This window comes from Acipenser ruthenus, chromosome 28 (assembly GCF_902713425.1).
Source record: "Acipenser ruthenus chromosome 28, fAciRut3.2 maternal haplotype, whole genome shotgun sequence".
Classification (NCBI taxonomy): Eukaryota; Metazoa; Chordata; class Actinopteri; order Acipenseriformes; family Acipenseridae; genus Acipenser; species Acipenser ruthenus.
The window spans coordinates 1,911,256-1,929,883 of record NC_081216.1 but is presented as its reverse complement, the minus strand read 5'-3'; the positions used below and the strand labels follow the sequence as shown (position 1 = coordinate 1,929,883).

The following is an 18,628-nucleotide window of genomic DNA, read 5'->3' as shown; positions in this document are numbered from 1 at the left end:
TTTGGATAAAAGCGTCTGCTAAATAATAATAATAATAATAATAATAATACATAAATACCAGATAGTTAAAGTTAGAAGTACATCAGCCACTCTCACTGTGTGTGACCCTGAGCAAGTCACTTAACCTCCTTGTGCTCCGTCCTTCGGATGAGACGTAAAACAAACGAGGTCCTATTGGAAGTGACTCTGCAGCAGCAGTTGTGATGCATAGCTCATCCCCTAGTCTCTGTAAGTCGCTTTAGTTATTTAGCAGACACTTTTATCCAATCAATAATAATAATAATAATAATTAAATCACATATTTTCCCCCCTTATTTTTCTCCCCTGAGATTACCTGTTTATAAAGCACTTGAGAGGGCCGTATTAATTCAGACTTCACAATAAAATGCAATTTGCACCATTTTGTTCTGTCAAGCAAAATTGTAGATGCTGCAAAACAAGAGGCCCAAAAGTATGCCTTGTCATTTATTTTCTAAACAGATAAAGATGGTTTAATAGACTTCTGTTAGTACTAATCTTAAGACTGCCTTAAGTATGTCAGGGATGGAAATAAGACTCCAATTGCATAGCAGTTTGATCCATTCCTGGTTTCATTATGAGTTTAAGAAGACTCACCTGAGCTTGTAACCTCAACACTGGGGCTAATCAAGCTCGTATAAAAAACCTGGAATGGGTGAAACTGCTATATAATAGGAGTCTTATTTCCATCCCTGTGCGGCAACAGATGATGTCTTTTGGTGTGAAAACGTTGATAAATTTGTCACACAAGTTAACATTTAAAAATAAATAAATAAACACATTAACGTTGTTATTTCCTTCAGCCGCGACATTTTTTAAAATTTTCTAACGAGACACTGTCTCACACGATATTGATGTGCTGTTAAAATATAACCAAAAAAAACACCTGGACTTAAAAACGTTTAGCTTATGAATAACTACCAGCACAATCAAGCAGGTCACTAAAACACAAAGGACAGCACAAACAAACAAGAAAAACACAATCGCCGAATCTGAGAACACTTTTACTCGGATCTGTCTAGACTCTGCAACCCTGTCTTATTTTACTGATCTTGATAAAAAAAAAAAAAAAAAATAATAATAATAATAATAATAATAATAATAATAATAATAATAATAATAATAATAATAATAAATTTAAAAAAAAACACTATCAACAACTGTAAAATATCTAGCGATCGGCCTGATCACACTGACCCTGAATCACGCCAGTGTAGTTTATATATTCAGAGGTGCCGGGGGGGACCCCACTGTGAAAGCGAACCACTTATCATCATTATCATTGCATTATATTACTTTAACTTTAAATGGGGATGTGGGATGACTTTTTTTCATTTTGTTTTTCGGATACCAAATGTAATCACTTCCTGTGCCCCAGGCTGGTCACATGATTTGATTGCAGCTGGACCATTGGAGAATGGACTGGAGTACAGGAAGTGGGTAGGTACCAGGAAGATGCATTTTACTAATCCTATAACCTATAGATCTTTGTATTTAAGAATTCACCTGCAGGTGTGTATTTGGAACCCAATCCAAGAATGAAAAAGTCTTGGGCACAGGGAAATAGGGGAAGGCAGGGATGGGTTTGAAAATAGCACTCATTTAATGATCCGACTCAAAAGAGGAGGTGAATTTAACAGATTTACAGTAGGACTTAAGAAGTAGGTCAAATCTGGCACTGCCATTAAAATGCAAATGTGTGTTGAATCAGCAGAACTAAATTTTCCTTCAACGCAGTGCACCGGTCGCACTGCGAAAGGCTTGCACGCTATTAAATACACACCCTTTTGCTGATGCTTTGCATGCAAGAGTTCACAAGTTTAAGGTTCAAGGCTGGTACAGCTAGAAGTGTGGGATTTCATCATTTCAGAACAGGCCTTCTCATTTTGACTACTTTGCAGGCATTTTTAAATTTGTGCTACGCTGTACTGTACTGTAGCTGGAGATATCACCATTTACAGGGATGGAAATAAGACTTCTATTGCACATCAGTTTCACCCATTCCAGGTTTTAATCCAAGCTTGATTAGCCGCAGAGTACAGGTGACAAGCTCAGGTGTGTCTTATTAAGTTCACCGTAAAACCAGGAGTGGATCAAACTACTACTCAATGGGAGTCTTGTATGCTCAGCCATCAAAAAGTTGTGTGCAAAATGCAATGCCTGGTTGTTTCTTTTTTTTTTTTTACCATAACCTGACCTTACACATAACAGCTTGTAGTTGCAGTAGGGTCAGGATTGTAAATGTTTGTGGAGTGTAGAATTACAGAGACTAGCAGGTGTGGATGAAGCTTGCCAGCTTGCTGCTCAAACTCCAGTACGTTGTGGGAGTGTAGATTTAGGACAAGGTGGGAAGCAGGCTGGCTGGTTTGATGTTTACGCAGACTAGAAGGCAGAAGAGAGTCCAGACAGAGATACAAGCGAACAGTGTTGCATGAAACACTGCCGCTACAGAGTCTGCCCTGTCCCCTGTCGGTGAAATGAGCCCGGCTCTTTTGCATTGTGGTTGAGACGCTCGTCACCAATTCGAGCCCAGCCTCCGTCCTGTTACACAAGCACGGAGCTTGTTATGTGTTTAATCCATTCCTGGTTTTACAATGAGTTTTTAATCAGACACACCTGAGCTTGTTACCTAGACACACTGGGGCTAATCAAGCTGGCAGTAAAACCTGGAATGGGTGACATTGCTATGCAATAGGAGTCTTAATTCCATCCCTGCATTTCTATGCATAGTCTACACCAGGCATTGATTCTGCACAGCGTTGGGTGTTGCTTCTGTTTGAGTCTCGTTCCATAGCCAAAGTTAGAAAATAAAGAAGTTGTTCCGATTTTTTAACCCCACCACAAACAAATCTGTTTATATGCACAGCAAAGTTCTGGAGCCCAATCTAGGCTATATATGGTGCATGCAACAATAAGGCTTATCCGCTTGCAAATCAATATTGAGGAGCAACAACCCCAAATGTCACTTCCAATAGGACATTGTTTGGGTTACGTCTCATCCGAAGGACGGAGCACAAGGAGGTTAAGTGACTTGCTCAGGGTCACACACAGTGAGAGTGGCTGATGTACTTCTAACTGTAACTATCTGGTATGTTATTATTATTATTTATTTCTTAGCAGACGCCCTTATCCAGGGCGACTTACAATTGTTACAAGATACCACATTATTTTGACATACAATTACCCATTTAAACAGCTGGGTCTTTACTGGAGCAATCTAGGTAAAGTACCTTGCTCAAGGGTACAGCAGCAGTGTCCCCCACCTGGGATTGAACCCACGACCCTCCGGTCAAGAGTCCAGAGCCCTAACCACTACTCCACACTGCTGCCCTAGTGTCTATTATTATTATTATTATTATTATTATTATTATTATTATTATTATTATTATTATTATTATTATTATTTTTTTTTTTTTTTAGGAGATGCTTTTATCCAAATTAAACTAAATACTAAAATACTAAATTAAAAAATGTAAAATGTTACTTATAAGGGATTCAGGCACATCCTCTCGATCCAGTCACTGTTATGAAACATTCAGTCATAGCCGAGCAGTTACTTATTGTCTTTCAGTGTAGATTAAACGCAGATGACTGGGTTAAAGGGTTAACAATTAGTTCGAAAAAGCACAGATCCAGTCCGGACGGTTTTGTGGACTGGATTTAATTAAATGACTTTTATTTTTCTTCATCTTTTATTCCAATTTTTTTTTTTTGTTTGGTTTTAGATTAGCTTTTTTTTTTTCTTTTAATCTTTAATTTTACAAGTAAAAACTTTTTTGGGTCTTTTTTTATAATTTCTATTTTATTAAATTTTGTATTAGACTGTTTTGAATGTACTGGTTTATGTGTGAGATGCGCTTTGTGTTCCTTGTGATGAACGGCGCTCTAGAAATGTTAATTGTATTATATTTTGACTTTTTGTTAAGCAGATTTAGAACGTTTAAGAACGTCTCCCATAAAACACCAACCTTTATATATATATATATATATATATATATATATATATATATATATATATATATATATATATATATATATATATATAAAACACTGAACGGGACACGTTGCTATTGAGAACTTATGTACCTGTTCCTGAAAAATCCTGAACAAAGTAAAAAGACAAAACAGCACAGGAGTCGAAGTGGAAACTCAAGTACTTTGTCGTGTTATTGTACTGGTTATTTATTTACACAGAATATCACATTTCAACCTTTAAAACACACGACCAGCCCCACATCATAAAATCCCTTCTAAATCCGAAACAAATTCAGGAAACTCAATGCGGTGTTTGCAATGGACGTAAAACGATGGTCGTTTGACAGGTAGCGAGCAAGCGTACTATGCACTAGTTATGTATTCAAGTGCTGTACTGTAGATAGTATAGTAGTATATTCTGATAACTATAGTATAAAAGTATATTCTAAGCACTACTAGCAAACCAGTACCCCAAATCCACTTCACACATATTTGTAAAAAGTGGAGCAAGTGCAATCTACAAACACACTACAAATAATAATACAGCATTTCGTTTGGAATATTGTTCTCAATGCCTTACCTGGGCTGGTTGTCCGACCTTTGCGGTTCTTGCTGGCGTTTCCTGAAGAAAGCTCCAGCTGGCAGTGGTGATGACGTCACTGTCATCCCCAGCTACGGACATTCGCACGCAGACACCGCCGGCCCCTAAACTGAGCCATTGCTGTCGTGTACTACTGACACCTAGAGCATGGAGGAGCTACCCTGCCCAATCCAAGCTGTACAGTTATCTGTTTACTCGCTGTGTAGGCTGTGGCTCACAGTTCATCACCCTTCGCAGTTTTACACTAACCTAGAATCCCCATGGTGTTGTACATCCTGCTATGGTTTATCATTGTGAGAATACCCTACTGCTATTTATTTCAGAGATCAGACTATATCAGAACTCTACGGGGAGCTGACCGCCTTTAATAATTCCATTTAATTATGCATCTAACCATCGTGCATTATTTGATTTTACTGTGTTACATTTAATGATTTAAGTATTAAAGCACGTGGTTCATTAAGCTCGTCTCTCTGTATTTAATTTAACTTAAATACCAGTATCTCTATCGATCGATCTAATAAATAGAGGGTACAAATAATGGAACACTCCAATCCACACTGCAATGGCACATCTACTGGTAATGCAAATAATGGAACACTCCAATCCACACTGCAATGGCACATCTACTGGTAATGCAAATAATGGAACACTCCAATCCACACTGCAATGGCACATCTACTGGTAATGCAAGTGGGAATCTTTCTAATGAATTTCTGTGGGCATTGTCCCCTGTTCAAGATTACAAAACTAATAGAAAACTACTCACGCAGTTAATTTGTTTACCCCATCTGCGCAAGTTGTTACTTGTTTTTGCAACATCACAGGCGTGTTGTGTCATCACAGCAACATTTTGCGATAAGTAACGGCTGACGTGGTGTTGGGTAAACAGCAAAACCGATATTGCAGTTGACTCATTTCACAAGGTCGGACCAACAGTGACAAACTTATCTTAACCCTGTTTTTTTATTTACATTATTGTTTCATAGTATAAAAGACCCTTGCCAATCTATTTGCCGTGTAGAGTGATTGAGTCAGCAGTGATGCCAATCTCGTCAACAGCATTAAAATACATTTCAGTAATACGCGAATGCACGCTTTGATATCCAGACAGATCGATCCGGTTTAACCTTTTCCAGGTTTTACTAGGAGCTTGGTTAACCACAGCGTATAGGCAAGTCAGGTGCGTCTTATTAAACTCACAGTAAAATCAGGAACGGATCAAAAGTGCTACATAACGGGAGAGGGTAAAATAATCTGTGTTTTGCTGTATTGAAAAATGAAAGGGGAAAGCAGTGCAGAAAGTTTGACACAGGCAAAGACATTGCAGTAAACCTCTGCAGTTTTTTTTTTTTTTACTGTTTAAAAACTCTTATACAAACAGGTACAGACAGTACACTCCCCCACCACACCACACACACTCAATATAATAACAATGTCTACAATACCTCATTTGTTTCAATCAGATATGGTTGTTATGGATTGCAAAATATCAGTTTATTAATGTCTGAAGTTTCTGTAGCTGTCATACCGTAGACCTATTATTTATCCATGAATAATGTTTTCAAAGAATGAGTGGCTCTAGATCCAGATTCTGAGATATTAACTTAAGTTAACCGCAAGTAACTGTAAGCAGATAAAACGCCGGATCGTACGTTTATACGTACCCAATATCTGCACAAGGTCGCAGCCAGAAACACTAACCATAAGTGTTCCTAAATTATACTCCTCTGTTGACTGCCATTTGTCACTAGCATTAGTGCTAGAGATTAGACTCTGTCTTTAGCTCAGCTCCGGCGAGGGCTCAATGTATAACAGGTAAATATCGCTGCATTTCTCAACTGGTCAGGTGGCTTGTGATTATAATAAGTTGGTATTTATGATTTTAAAAAATGAGTCGAATGACATATATTTTTTATTTTGATTGAAACGTCATTCAAACATATTACTTTAAACGAGAAAAAATATATATATATATATATATATATATATATATATAGGTGACTGACAGGACTGTTGGGTACATAAGATACATACGATTAAAAAGCACAACGTGGGAATCTTTTATTTTTGTGTTATTATTATTGAAAATCCAAAATATCCGTTCAAATAATTACCTACATACTACAGACTCAAAAAAGCCATCAATCAGCCTCATTACAAAATGCAATCTCACAAGCTCCTAAATACATACTGTACTTTATAATATTTCATAAAATCACATTTATTGTGACGCGCCGTTATTATAGTTTTATAATCTAAACCCTCTCCCAAAACATTTCAGTTCCTCTGAGCTTTAGACAGGCTGGTCGTTTTCCCAGGGAGAGCCGCTTTCCCATTTGCAGTCTGAGACACGCCGGCCTCTGCATCTTTTTTCGGGCTGTCCTTCTTAGGACTCAGCCCTGAACTCTTGATCCTCGGTGCTGCTGCATTAGCGCTCAGTGACGTCCTTTTGCTCACACTATGGAGTGGAATTGGTTTTGCAGAATCGTTATTTTTACAAACCGCTGTTCTTTTCACGCCATTACTTAGAGAGATCCTTTTAGCATCCCCGGCACTAACCGATGTCCTTTTGACAGAACTGGCAGCAGAGTTCGCAGTCCTTTTTTGCACAGGGGTATCCATTGTCTTTCTATTGACTTTTGAACCTGTCCTTTTGGTAGCCAGTTCAGCGGCTCCTTCTACACCGGTAGCAGCGGCTTGCTTTTGACCAGAAGACTCTGGTTTCTTGCCCGCTCCCCCTTGGCTTGCTTCTCTGCTGGACTTCAAAGTGGTTTGCAGTGAGCAGTCCCTGCTAGCTGGTGTTCCTTGGCCAGCTTGCTTGCCAGGAGCTGTGAGTCCTGTTACAGAGTTCTTCAGGTCCTGTATCTCATCCATTCTGCACTCGTGCTCCTTTTTGGCATTGTTCTTGCGCAGCGTGCATCGGCTGGACATTTCTTCACTGAGTTCATTGAAGAAATCTGCAAGTTAATTACATAAAAACAAAACCAAAAAATAATAAATAATAAATAAATAAAATGCTTACAAGCGCCTTATTTTACATTTGTGTCTCCCAAACAGCATCGGAATGAAAAACTGCAGACAGATTATTTGGCGTTTACATTCTTCCCTGTGTGCCGTCTGCATTCTTACATAGTATAAAACAAGCATGAAGCAAAAAATAAAAAGGTGGGGCGAGGTATCTCTTTTTTTGTTGCTATGACTAAGAACATTTTACTGGAAACACCTCCAGATCTAAAATTGTAACTAAGTTAGGCAGTAATCTTTAAAACTATTAAAAGAAAAAGTATGTGGTACACACCTTTTCATTTTTTTTTTTTTTTACTTCCACTAAACGAGATTAAAGCTGAGGGAACTTTGGAACCAGGGGAGACTTTGGGTTTCATACACAAAGCTACCTCAAACTAGGTCTCCTGGAAACAGGTTTCAAGCCGCTGTTCCTAAAAAAGTGGCTTAGTCTTCCCTCAGCTTTAAGGCCACCTAACCTCTCTAACATAACATTACCGTGTATTTTTTCCAGTGACCAGGGTGTGTGAGTGGCATATTCCTCCTCGTCTTCCGAGCTCTCCGCCCTTTCTTCTTCATAGTCCACCCTCCTGGCGACAGACTGCCCATCCAGCTCCTTCAAACAGGGCAGGGCTGCAGCCACTCTGTCCCTACACACACCACACCAAAGCAATGCTTAGCACACTGTACAAAGCGCCAGCCGAAACGTCTGTCTACTTGACTTTGTTTATTACGTTGCAATTCAGATTTTATGGTTGTTATGGACGATTGGACAGAAGCACCACAGCCATGTTAAACTGTACACTCAAATATGACTTCAGAGAGACCGCTACACTCTGGTTGGCTGTCCAGCTTGTTTAGATTCTCATGGTAAACTCTCTTGTCATTCTGTAGTGACTTGCTCAGGGTCACACAATGAGTCAGTGGCTGAGGTGGGATTTGAACCAGGGACCTCCTGGTTACAAGCCCTTTTCTTTAACCACTGGACCACACAGCCTCCAATGTTAACATGACTACCACCCGGAGCATCAAGGGGTTATTAATATCATCTACATGCTCTGAATTAGCTCAGAGAAGCTAAACTAACATGAAAAAACATTTTAAAAATAGGTTATATTTTTCCCCCTCAAAATGGACCGCTTTGTTTACTGATGGAAATTGACATCAAACACATACAAATCTGATCTTTTTTTTCAAAACGCAGGCTTATGACGGAAGAACCTTTTGAAATATTAAAAAAGGTACATCTTTCAAATCAAATCAAGGTTTAAGGAATTTGGTTATCATAAAGATCTTTCCATTCTGCACACAGAATAATCCCTGGCGTACCTGTATCCTTTCTCTTTCACACACGGGTTCCCTTTGAGGTTCAAAATGAACAGGCTCTTGGGCATCTCACCTAGAAGGCAAATTACCGGATTATACAGGAGTATTAAAATACTGTCAATTGCAAATAAGAATTTAACATCACAAACTCACTATTGTTTCATATGCAGGGATGGAAATAAGACTCCTATTGCATAGAGGTTTCATCCATTTCAGGGTCAGAAATAAGACTCCTGTTGCACAGCAGTTTCACCAAATTCCAGGTTTTACTACAAGCCTGATTAGCCCCAGTGTGTAGGTAACAAGCTCAGGTGTGTTTTTATTAAACTCATAGTAAAACCAGGAATGGGTCAAACTCCTATGAAATGGGAGTCTTATTTCCATCCCTGAAATACACTGCAAACCAGATTACTTCATATGCAAAGCACGCTTTAGAAAAGCAATGGATGTGATTCTCTTACCCAAATCAAGATGATCGATGAGATTGTCAGAGAGGTCAAGAAATCCCAGCTTCTCCAGCGATTTGAGGTTTTCTGTTTTACAGATTTTGTTCCCCGCAAGTGTCAGGAACCTGACGAAAAACACAACGTGCGTCTTTCATATTTCAGCTTTACTGTATTTAAGCAGGATATGACTCTGTGTGTTATTAATAGAAGTATCGACACAATCTTGTGCAAATCCAACAACTGCACCACAGTTACAGTCCTTAATTTTTATTTATTTATTTATTTATTAACTCTCTTACCTTAAATTAGATAGGAATTCCAAGTTCTCGATCTTCTTAATGTTGTTCTGTAAATAAATACAGATCTATAAAATCAGTGGTCATTTGCCAAGTGTGTTCTGCAATAGAGAATTGAACCCCCAGAATCTTTTACTAAAGTATTCTAGATTGTAACCCACCCCCACCACAAAATTAACTGACTTTCTTAGCAGTAGGTACGTATTAGAACGCAACCTTACCCTAGCAGACTCTATAGATGGGCAGGTAGGGGTCCTAATACCTCCTGCACAGGATATTCAATTACAGAGTAGGGCTAGGATAAGTGAGTGGGAAACAAAGAAATCATCTACATCTAAGGTTCTTAAGAAAGTCGTCATGGATTCTTTTAATATATAACTAACTTAAAGCAACTATGCAAGGATGATACATGGATAAGGAAGGGTTTCATGCATGCAGTACGTTGCACAAAACTTGCATATCCTTGCAGTCATTAAAAAAAATCTTGCGAATCCCTTTCATCACAGGGATGGCAATAAGACTCCCATTGCTTAGCAGTGTGATCCATTCCTGGTTTTACTAAGAGTTTAATAAGACACGCCCGAGCTTGTTGCCTAGACACCGGGGTTAATCAAGCTTGTAGTAAAGCCTGGAGTGGGTGAAACTGTTATGCAATAGGAGTCTTATTTCCAGACCTGCATCATCCAAGCATATCCCTTCTTGCATTTTCTTTTTGTGCAAGGCATCACTGTGGCACAGTTCTCGTCTTAAACTTTAATCTCTGGTCTTGCGTGTCTTGCTTGATCTGAGCACGATCCTTGCGTTTCTGGTGATGTAAAGCATACTGACGTGCTGCAGGTATAGACTGTGGACTGGCCCCAGACACTCCAGGTTTCCAATGGCACTGAGTCTCTCCCTGTCCAGCCTTACTGTCTCCAGTCCCATCAGAGACTCAATTCTGCAAAAACAAACCATTTTGAAAGGGTGCAATAATATATATTTTTTTAATGACAAGACAGGAATGGAAATAAGACTCCTACGGCAACCCATTCCAGGTTTTACTACGAGCTTGATTAGCCACAGTGCGTAGGTAACAAGCTCAGGTGTGTCTTATTAAACTCACAGTAAAACCAGGAATGGATCAAACTGCTACGCAATTGGGAGTCTTATTGCCATTCCTGCACGAAAACATATTATACAGCTATGAAGGGATATGTGTGCTACACCTTGCGGTAAACCAGGTAAAAGAATGGCAAGTACCAAAGCATAGAGGAAGCATGGTAAACTAAATTACAGGCAATACATGCTTAAAATAGGAAATGGGCTAATACATACCCTCCAACATTTAACAGATGAAAATAGGTAATAATAATAATAATAATAATAATAATAATAATAATAATAATAATAATAATAATAATAATAATAATGATTTCCATTACACAAGAGTAGATGTTAAAACTTCATGCTGATTTGAACTCGGCTCTCGCCAAGATAAGCACCAACTAAGACGTAGCTTTACAGTAAACTAATGTGATCCATATGTGTCTCCATCCATTTACGTTTCCTTCCATATGATGATGTAGATATCCTTCTGTCTGGTGTTAATGGCTGAAGTGTAATGCTGGCTCCAGGGATCAGCATATTTTGCCTCCCTGGCGCATCAGCACACACAACGGCTGCGATGCTGGCTCCGGGGATCAACCAAAGTGCGGCCTCCCCAGCGCATAAGCATGACAACCGTCTGGATTGAGCTAAGTGGGGTACATCTCTGGGGTTTTCAAGTGGGCACCTTCCATCCTCAGTGTTTTGTCGACTAGCCCATGACACCTCATGAGGGCTCGAGGGTGATTCTGGCGTCCCAGCATCACCCCCCTCCGTCCCCCACTCAACTCAATAATAATAATAATAATAATAATAATAATAATAATAATAATAATAATAATAATGTTAGTGCAAATTTAAGGTAATTGTATTGTTTTTTAAACTATAAAAAAATAACACATTCAAAAATAGAGCTACAGGCCTCAATACAATATTATATTTTTCAGAATTGAACAGTGTTTATTTTACGGAGGGGGTTCAGTTTATCGATAGCTGTACTGATTGTGATTTTAGTATTTTTTTTTTTTTTTGTACCACATAAATACCACAACACAGCACAGTCACTGTCAGCCTCATCAGGACTTGAGTGTATTCCCAAGTCCGTTATCAAAGTAAATCGGTCCAAATGGTAGTTACGTTAATAGAGGCAATAGAGTTGCAAAACTTTTCTAGCTTGCTAAACTACTATTGCGCTTACATTTCTTCAGCTTTCTGTTTTTCTGTAGAGGTCGCCAGGTTGCGTTTGACAATGAGTGACACGGATATATACACAGGGCTCTCCCGGCGAGTCTGATCTGAAACAAACAAACAAACAAAGTTAACTAACAGGAATACGAGAGACGTAAAGTACAACATGATAGTACATTAATATCAGCCAGTTTTGTGGGCGATGCTAAAAAAAAAAAAAAAAAAAAAATTTAAGACATTTAAAATGAATTAAATCTAAATTAGAGGTACGGTAAGATCGAGAAAAAGATACAGTCGTTTTTCACAGACGTTGACAGAAGCCGTTTTAGCTTAATTAATATATATGTATATATATATATATATATATATATATATATATATATATATATATATATATATATATATATATATATATATATATAATGCATTGTAATATGTATATTGCGTAACAAGTAACGTATAGTTACCTTCCCCCATATTTGCAAATGTAAATAAACAAATAAATATAAGTTTCTTCACATCGATAGCGTGCAACAGTAGTCAATGTGGTTGCTAGGATACAAAGCTTTCAGTAACAGAGCACCGAAAAAAAAATCCATGACGCTAACGCTAAACAGCGCCACATAGTGCATCGGAGGTGCAAAATATTCATTTGTGTGAATAATTCATACTGTCGTCTGGCCAGGTAAGCGACAGGTCCACGAAGCCGCTTTTTCGGTAACAGTGCTTTGAAAACTGGTTACGGGAGATCTAGTTTGAGGTGGCTGTATCAAACCCCCAAGTCTCCCCTGGTGTGCCCTGCAGTGACCTGAAACCTATCTCCTGAAACCAAGCTCCAAGACACAAACACTGGACTGTATCAAGTCTATGGGCATCTAAATTGATTTTGAAGAATTGTTTTAAATCTACAGCAAATGCAAATATAAAGTTGATCAAATTCCATAACATTTCATTTTTGCATTTTAACCCATTGGCATTGTCCTCATTTGAGGAGGCTATATGTTCTAATTTTTGGGAGCATTTTTTAAATCTATAACCTATCAGCCACGCTCTCCAGAACCAGCCTGCAAAACCACCAGCGCATCAACAAGATGCCTCCAGACAACCCCAGATTCTCAGTATCGTGTGCTAAAGAATGTCCGTACCAAGTTTCGACACATTTAATCCTCTCGGTCAAGTGGTTTTCAACCTTTTCACCTCAAGTACCAGTGTTTCCAGCAGGGACCACCAGGTGTACCAGTAACTCTGTGCAACCTGCTGTAAAACACAGACCTACGCCATTACAACTGTTGCTTCTAATAGAAAATGTGACGGCATCATCTAATTATTTGACAAGAGTTCGCCGCAAATCAACAACAGCGAGTGACTGCTTTGGTTCCCCCTCAGTAACTTTGAAAGTTCACAACAAATACCGCTCATCATAATAATGTCTCTGTGAGTACTGGTACACGTTCCACAGGTTGAAAAGCACTACTCTAGGTTGTGAACAAATTGAAGCTATATCGTGAGGCTTATCACAGGCTGTGGAGGACAAGAATTGTTTATGAGTAGCCTGTTTGCCTGAAACGACTTGTAAGATGTATTAATTTAATAATTTATTTCTTAGCAGACGCCCTTATCCAGGGCGACTTACAAGATATCACATTATTTTTACATACAATTACCCATTTATACAGTTGGGTTTTTTACTGGAGCAATCTAGGTAAAGTACCTTGCCCAAGGGTACAGCAGCAGTGTCCCCACCGGGGATTGAACCCATGACCCTCCGGTCAAGAGTCCAGAGCCCTAACCACTACTCCACACTGCTGCCCATGCTACTTCTGCGTGCTGTGGTAAAGCAGGGGTAACACACAGTGTGTGAAACACAGCCCTTATGCATTAGCCTGTTCTCTGCTTCTGGGTTATTTCTGATGCCCCAGGTTAAACTCTGTGAATACAGCAAATTGAAGAGCACAAAGAAGAAAGGGCTTTTGTTTTGAACAAAGCGCTGTGTGTGTCTTACTTTCTGCTTGTTTACCTTGCTTAACTGAGCCTCTCTCATATCTTTTCAGTACACCTGTGCCCAATGGCTAAACCTGTACTTCAATAGAATGATTGCTTTAAGGCTTTTATCGGTCTGACATGCCTTGCGTTGTTTTGCATTGAGCATTGTACAGCCAGCCAGTTTCCATATAATCCACGCTTGTTTTTCAAATGCAATTCTATTTCCAATTGCTTTTTAAAATCAATTTCCAATGCCACTGCTAGAGTTTTATACCACTTGCCCATGATTCAAACATTCCAAATCCTAAAAGGTACAGACAATGTTGACCCAGGAGACTTTTTTGACCTGAAAAAAGAAACAAGGACCAGGGGTCACAAATGGAGATTAGATAAAGGGGCATTCAGAACAGAAAATAGGAGGCACCTTTTTACACAGAGAATTGTGAGGGTCTGGAACCAACTCCCTAGTAATGTTGTTGAAGCTGACACCCTGGGATCCTTCAAGAAGCTGCTTGATGAGATTCTGGGATCAATAAGCTACTAACAACCAAACGAGCAAGATGGGCCGAATGGCCTCCTCTCGTTTGTAAACTTTCTTATGTTAACAAGCTGACAAACTGTGCTGACACACAGTTTCCCTAAGTCTGACCTCCAGAGAGTGTGCTTTGGGTAGTAAGTGCTGTCTACAGACAATAGCAACCAAACTGCAATCTCAACAGAGGCCGCTAAACTGGAACGAACTCAAATGGCATTTGACACCCATATCCTTCCATATGATGATGTAGATATCCTTCTGTCTGGTGTTAATGGCAGAAGTGTAATGCTGGTTCCAGGGATCTACTTATTGCCTCCCTAGCACATCAGCTTTTTTTATTGCCGTCAAACTGACAATGTAATTCACAATACCCTACATCGGGGTCTTCAAACCTGGTCCTGGAGAGCTGCTGTGGCTGCTGGTTTTCCGTTTCAACCAACCTCTCAGTTACTTGATTGAACCAATCATTGGCTTAATTAGTCAAGATTAACAGGTGCTCCAGATCTTTAGCCACTGATGATGTAAAGACAGCTGTAAAACCTGCCTGACAGGGTCTCTCAAGGACCAGGATGAGAGAGCCCTGACCTCCATCAATAAACAAATGAAATAACAACTCTTCATATTTTAAGAAACGTACTTATACAGAATTAATGGTTAGGAGACAAATATACAACTTCGCTTTTTAAATAAATGGTTTCCCCAGACCCTGACGCATGCACAAAAAAAAACAGCTGCTTTTCAGCAGGTTCCTGTCATTAATAAAACCTGACATAAGTTATTTTTTTAACCCGTTTGTTACCTCATGATGATATTCGATCGGTTTTCATCTGCTTTTCCCTGGGATGGACATCCTCTGCCTGTTACTCCCTGTCTTTAATACAGTTCCTTTTGACTGATTAAATCCTTAATTGATTGATTGCACCGACGGATTTAAGGCGGATGTGTGCTCACCGAATTTCATTATTTTAGGAGATTATAACTGTGTAGCACTTTCTGAAAAAATTCGCTTTGGTAAAATTCGGTAAAACACATTGAAATACCGAAGATTTTGAGTACAGAGCCCAGTGCGAGCATGGCAAAGCACAGGTAAGCATTATAAAGAAAATATGGTAAAGCATATTAATAAACATGGCAAACCAGGGTCAATGGTAAATACAAAGTATAACCATGGGAAAAGCCTTTGCCTTTGCCTCCCACCTCTCGCTCGATTTCCTTGCTCTCACTGAAACCTGGCTGTCCCCTGATAACACTGTTACTCCTGCTGCCCTGTCCTCTCTCTACGTCCTGTCCCATACCCCGCGTCTCACTGGCCGGGGAGGTGGGACGGGTCTTCTCAACTCTCCCTCCTTACTCTTTTCTGTCCCCTCCGATCTCACCTCACTCTCTGTCAATACCTTTGAATTTCATGCAGTCCAACTAACCTCTCCCTGTCAACTCCTGCTCATTGTTCTGTACCGCCCCCCTGGGCCTCTCACTCACTTTCTGGATGAACTCGACTATCTACTCTCCTCCCTCCCCTCTCTGTCTACCCCGACTGTCCTGTTGGGTGACTTCAACATCCATCTCTCCAACCCCAGCCACTCTGCTGGATTCCTCCCTCTCCTTCACTCCTTCGACTTCTGTCTCTCTCCGTCCCCTCCTACCCACAAAGCTGGCCGTCAACTGGACCTCACCTTCTCCAGGGCCTGCTGCCCCTCCACCCTCTCTGTCACCCCCCTGGACCTCTCTGATCACTATTTCATCTCTTTTTCTCTGTCTCTCCCCCCTCTCCCTGCTCCTCCTACCCCCACTATCACCTCTCGCCATAACCTCCGCTCTCTCTCCCCCTCTGTCCTTGCCTCCACTGCTATCTCTCACCTCCCTCCTATCGACTCCTTTTCACAACTCTCCGTAGACTCTGCTACCTCCACCCTCTTCTCCTCACTCACCTCCTCCCTTGACTCCCTCTGTCCCCTCCCCTCCCCATCCCTGGCTCTCCTCTGCTCTCCGCTCGGCAAGAATCACACTGCGATCTGCTGAAAAGAAATGGAAGAGAACCAAACTCCCTGCTGCCCTAGACCTTTACCGCACTCTCCTCTCCTCCTTCTCCTCTACTCTCTCCTCTGCTAAATGTGCTTATTTCCAATCTGTAATCCAAGCCTCCACTAACAACCCACGTAAACTATTCTCTACCTTCTCCTCCCTCCTAAACCCTCCCCCCCTCCTCCTCCCTCCTCTATCTCCCCTGATGACTTTGCCTCCTTCTTCTCTTCTAAAATCTCAGATATCTGCAAACTCTTTAACACCTCTCCCTCCCCCGAACCCCCTCCTGCTCCAACCCCTACACCCACTACATCCCCTACTAACTCGCCCTCCTTCTCCACCTTCTTGCCCCTCTCAGACTCTGACCTCTCCTCCCTGCTCCAGGGTCACAAACCCACCACGTGTGCTTTGGACCCCCTCCCCACTCACCTCTTTCAAGCTGCTGCTCCTGCTCTACTCCCCTTCATCTCCTCCCTCCTCAACACCTCTCTACTTTCTGGTATCTTCCCCTCTGCCTTCAAAAAAGCCTCGATCACTCCCCTCCTCAAAAAACCTACCCTCGACCCCACCTCCCTCCAGAGCTACCGTCCTGTCTCCCTCCTACCCTTCCTCTCCAAAACCCTCGAGCGGACTGTACACCGCCAGCTCTCTGCTTGACCCTCTCCAATCTGGCTTCCGCTCTGCCCACTCCACTGAAACCACCCTCCTGTCTGTCACCAACTCACTTAAGTGTGCCCGAGCTGCCTCTCTCCTCTGTCCTAATTCTCCTCAACCTCTCTGCTGCCTTTGACACTGTTGATCACTCTATTCTACTATCATCTCTTGCTGACCTGGGGATCTCTGGCACTGCTCTGGCCTGGTTCTCCTCCTACCTCTCCAACCGCACTTACCAGGTAACCTGGCGTGGAGCAACCTCCACACCTCACCCTCTCTTAACTGGAGTCCCCCAAGGGTCAGTCTTGGGTCCTCTCCTGTTCTCTCTCTACACCCGCTCCCTGGGCCCCCTCATCGCATCCTATGGTTTCTCATACCATTTCTATGCTGATGATGCTCAGATTTTCCTCTCCTTCCCCACCTCTGACTCCACCATCTCCTCCCGTATCTCTACCTGTCTGTCTGCTATTTCCTCCTGGATGCACTCGCATCACCTCAAACTCAACCTCTCTAAATCTGACCTCCTTTTCATTCCCTCCTCCTTCCCCTCCTCTGATCTCTCTATCTCTGTTCCTCTGGAATCTACCACACTCTCTCCCTCTTCCTCAGCTAAGAACCTTGGAGTCACCCTGGACCCCTGCCTCTCTTATTCCCAGCACATCTCCACTCTGGCACGCACTTGCCGATTCTTCCTGAGCAACATCCGAAGAATCCGACCCTTCCTCACCAACTATGCTACCCAGCTCCTGGTCCAGGCCCTGGTACTCTCCCGCCTAGACTACTGCAATTCCCTCCTGGCTGGCCTCCCTGCGTCCGCCACCCGTCCACTCCAGCTCATCCAGAACTCTGCTGCCCGCCTGGTGTTCTCTCTGCCTCGCTTCACCCATGCTACTCCACTACTCCACTGGCTCCCGATCACCGCTCGCATCCAGTTCAAGACTCTTGTACTAGCCTACAGATGCCTTGACCAGACTGCACCCAGCTACCTCCAGACCCTCATCTCTCCCTACACCCCCACTCGACCTCTCCGCTCCGCCTGCACTAGAAGACTAGCTCTACCTCCGCTATGCTCCCCTGCCTCCAGAGCCCGCTCCTTCTCCACCCTTGCTCCGCAGTGGTGGAATGACCTTCCTACAGATGTCAGGACTGTCCAGTCCCTGACCACATTCCGGCGCCTCCTTAAGACTCACCTCTTCAAAGAGCACCTGTAGAACTCCTCTGTTTGTATCCTGGGACACTATCACCCTTCATGTAAATGTGCTTTATTTTGCTCTTATCTGCCCCCTATTTTACTGCATTTAATCCTGTACTTCAGAATACTGTAATCTGCCAAGTGTTTAACCTGTAGTACTTTGTATTTAATCATATCCTGATGTAACTATCACTATTTAATCATATCCTGATGTAACTATCACTATTATCTGCTGTATTATTGAATTGTGGTTTGTCACACTTGTACTTTGCTTGAACAAAAGTTATTGTATTTCTTGCTCTT

At 41.4% G+C, this 18,628-nt stretch overlaps 2 protein-coding genes across 3 annotated transcripts in view; both read right to left on the bottom strand.

Annotated features, from left to right (window-relative positions):
* The window catches only part of LOC117435157 (oxysterol-binding protein-related protein 7-like), a 31,199-nt gene extending 26,475 nt beyond the window's left edge, over positions 1-4,724 (bottom strand). The window contains exon 1 of the mRNA XM_034058153.3: positions 4,574-4,724. The gene's annotated coding sequence lies outside the window, so the exon portion shown is untranslated. The remainder of the gene's footprint in view (positions 1-4,573) is intronic.
* Positions 4,725-6,633: 1,909 nt separating this feature from the next.
* Positions 6,634-15,385, bottom strand: LOC117434425 (leucine-rich repeat-containing protein 46-like). Of its 2 annotated transcripts, none has more exons than XM_059003275.1 (8): positions 15,257-15,385; positions 11,950-12,046; positions 10,497-10,605; positions 9,672-9,718; positions 9,388-9,497; positions 8,930-8,999; positions 8,099-8,250; positions 6,634-7,554 (listed from the first exon to the last, which is right to left on the bottom strand). In XM_059003275.1, exons 3-8 carry the CDS (start codon positions 10,590-10,592, stop codon positions 6,875-6,877), a joined length of 1,155 nt encoding a protein of 384 aa, XP_058859258.1. In that variant the 5' UTR covers positions 10,593-10,605; positions 11,950-12,046; positions 15,257-15,385; the 3' UTR covers positions 6,634-6,874. The 2 variants fall into 2 exon arrangements, with proteins under 2 accessions (XP_058859258.1, XP_033912838.1); XM_034056947.2 differs by lacking the exon at positions 15,257-15,385 and adding an exon at positions 12,407-12,575.
* Between the last annotated feature and the right edge of the window lie 3,243 nt (positions 15,386-18,628).

What these genes read in the sequence shown, in the direction of transcription:
- LOC117434425 (XM_034056947.2), bottom strand. An exon ending in ACAGTCTATACCTGCAGCAC is followed by an intron (nt 9,719 to 10,496) that starts GTCAGTATGCTT and finishes ATTTATTTACAG; the next exon opens with AACAACATTAAGAAGATCGA. An exon ending in GAATTCCTATCTAATTTAAG is followed by an intron (nt 9,498 to 9,671) that starts GTAAGAGAGTTA and finishes GTTTTTCGTCAG; the next exon opens with GTTCCTGACACTTGCGGGGA.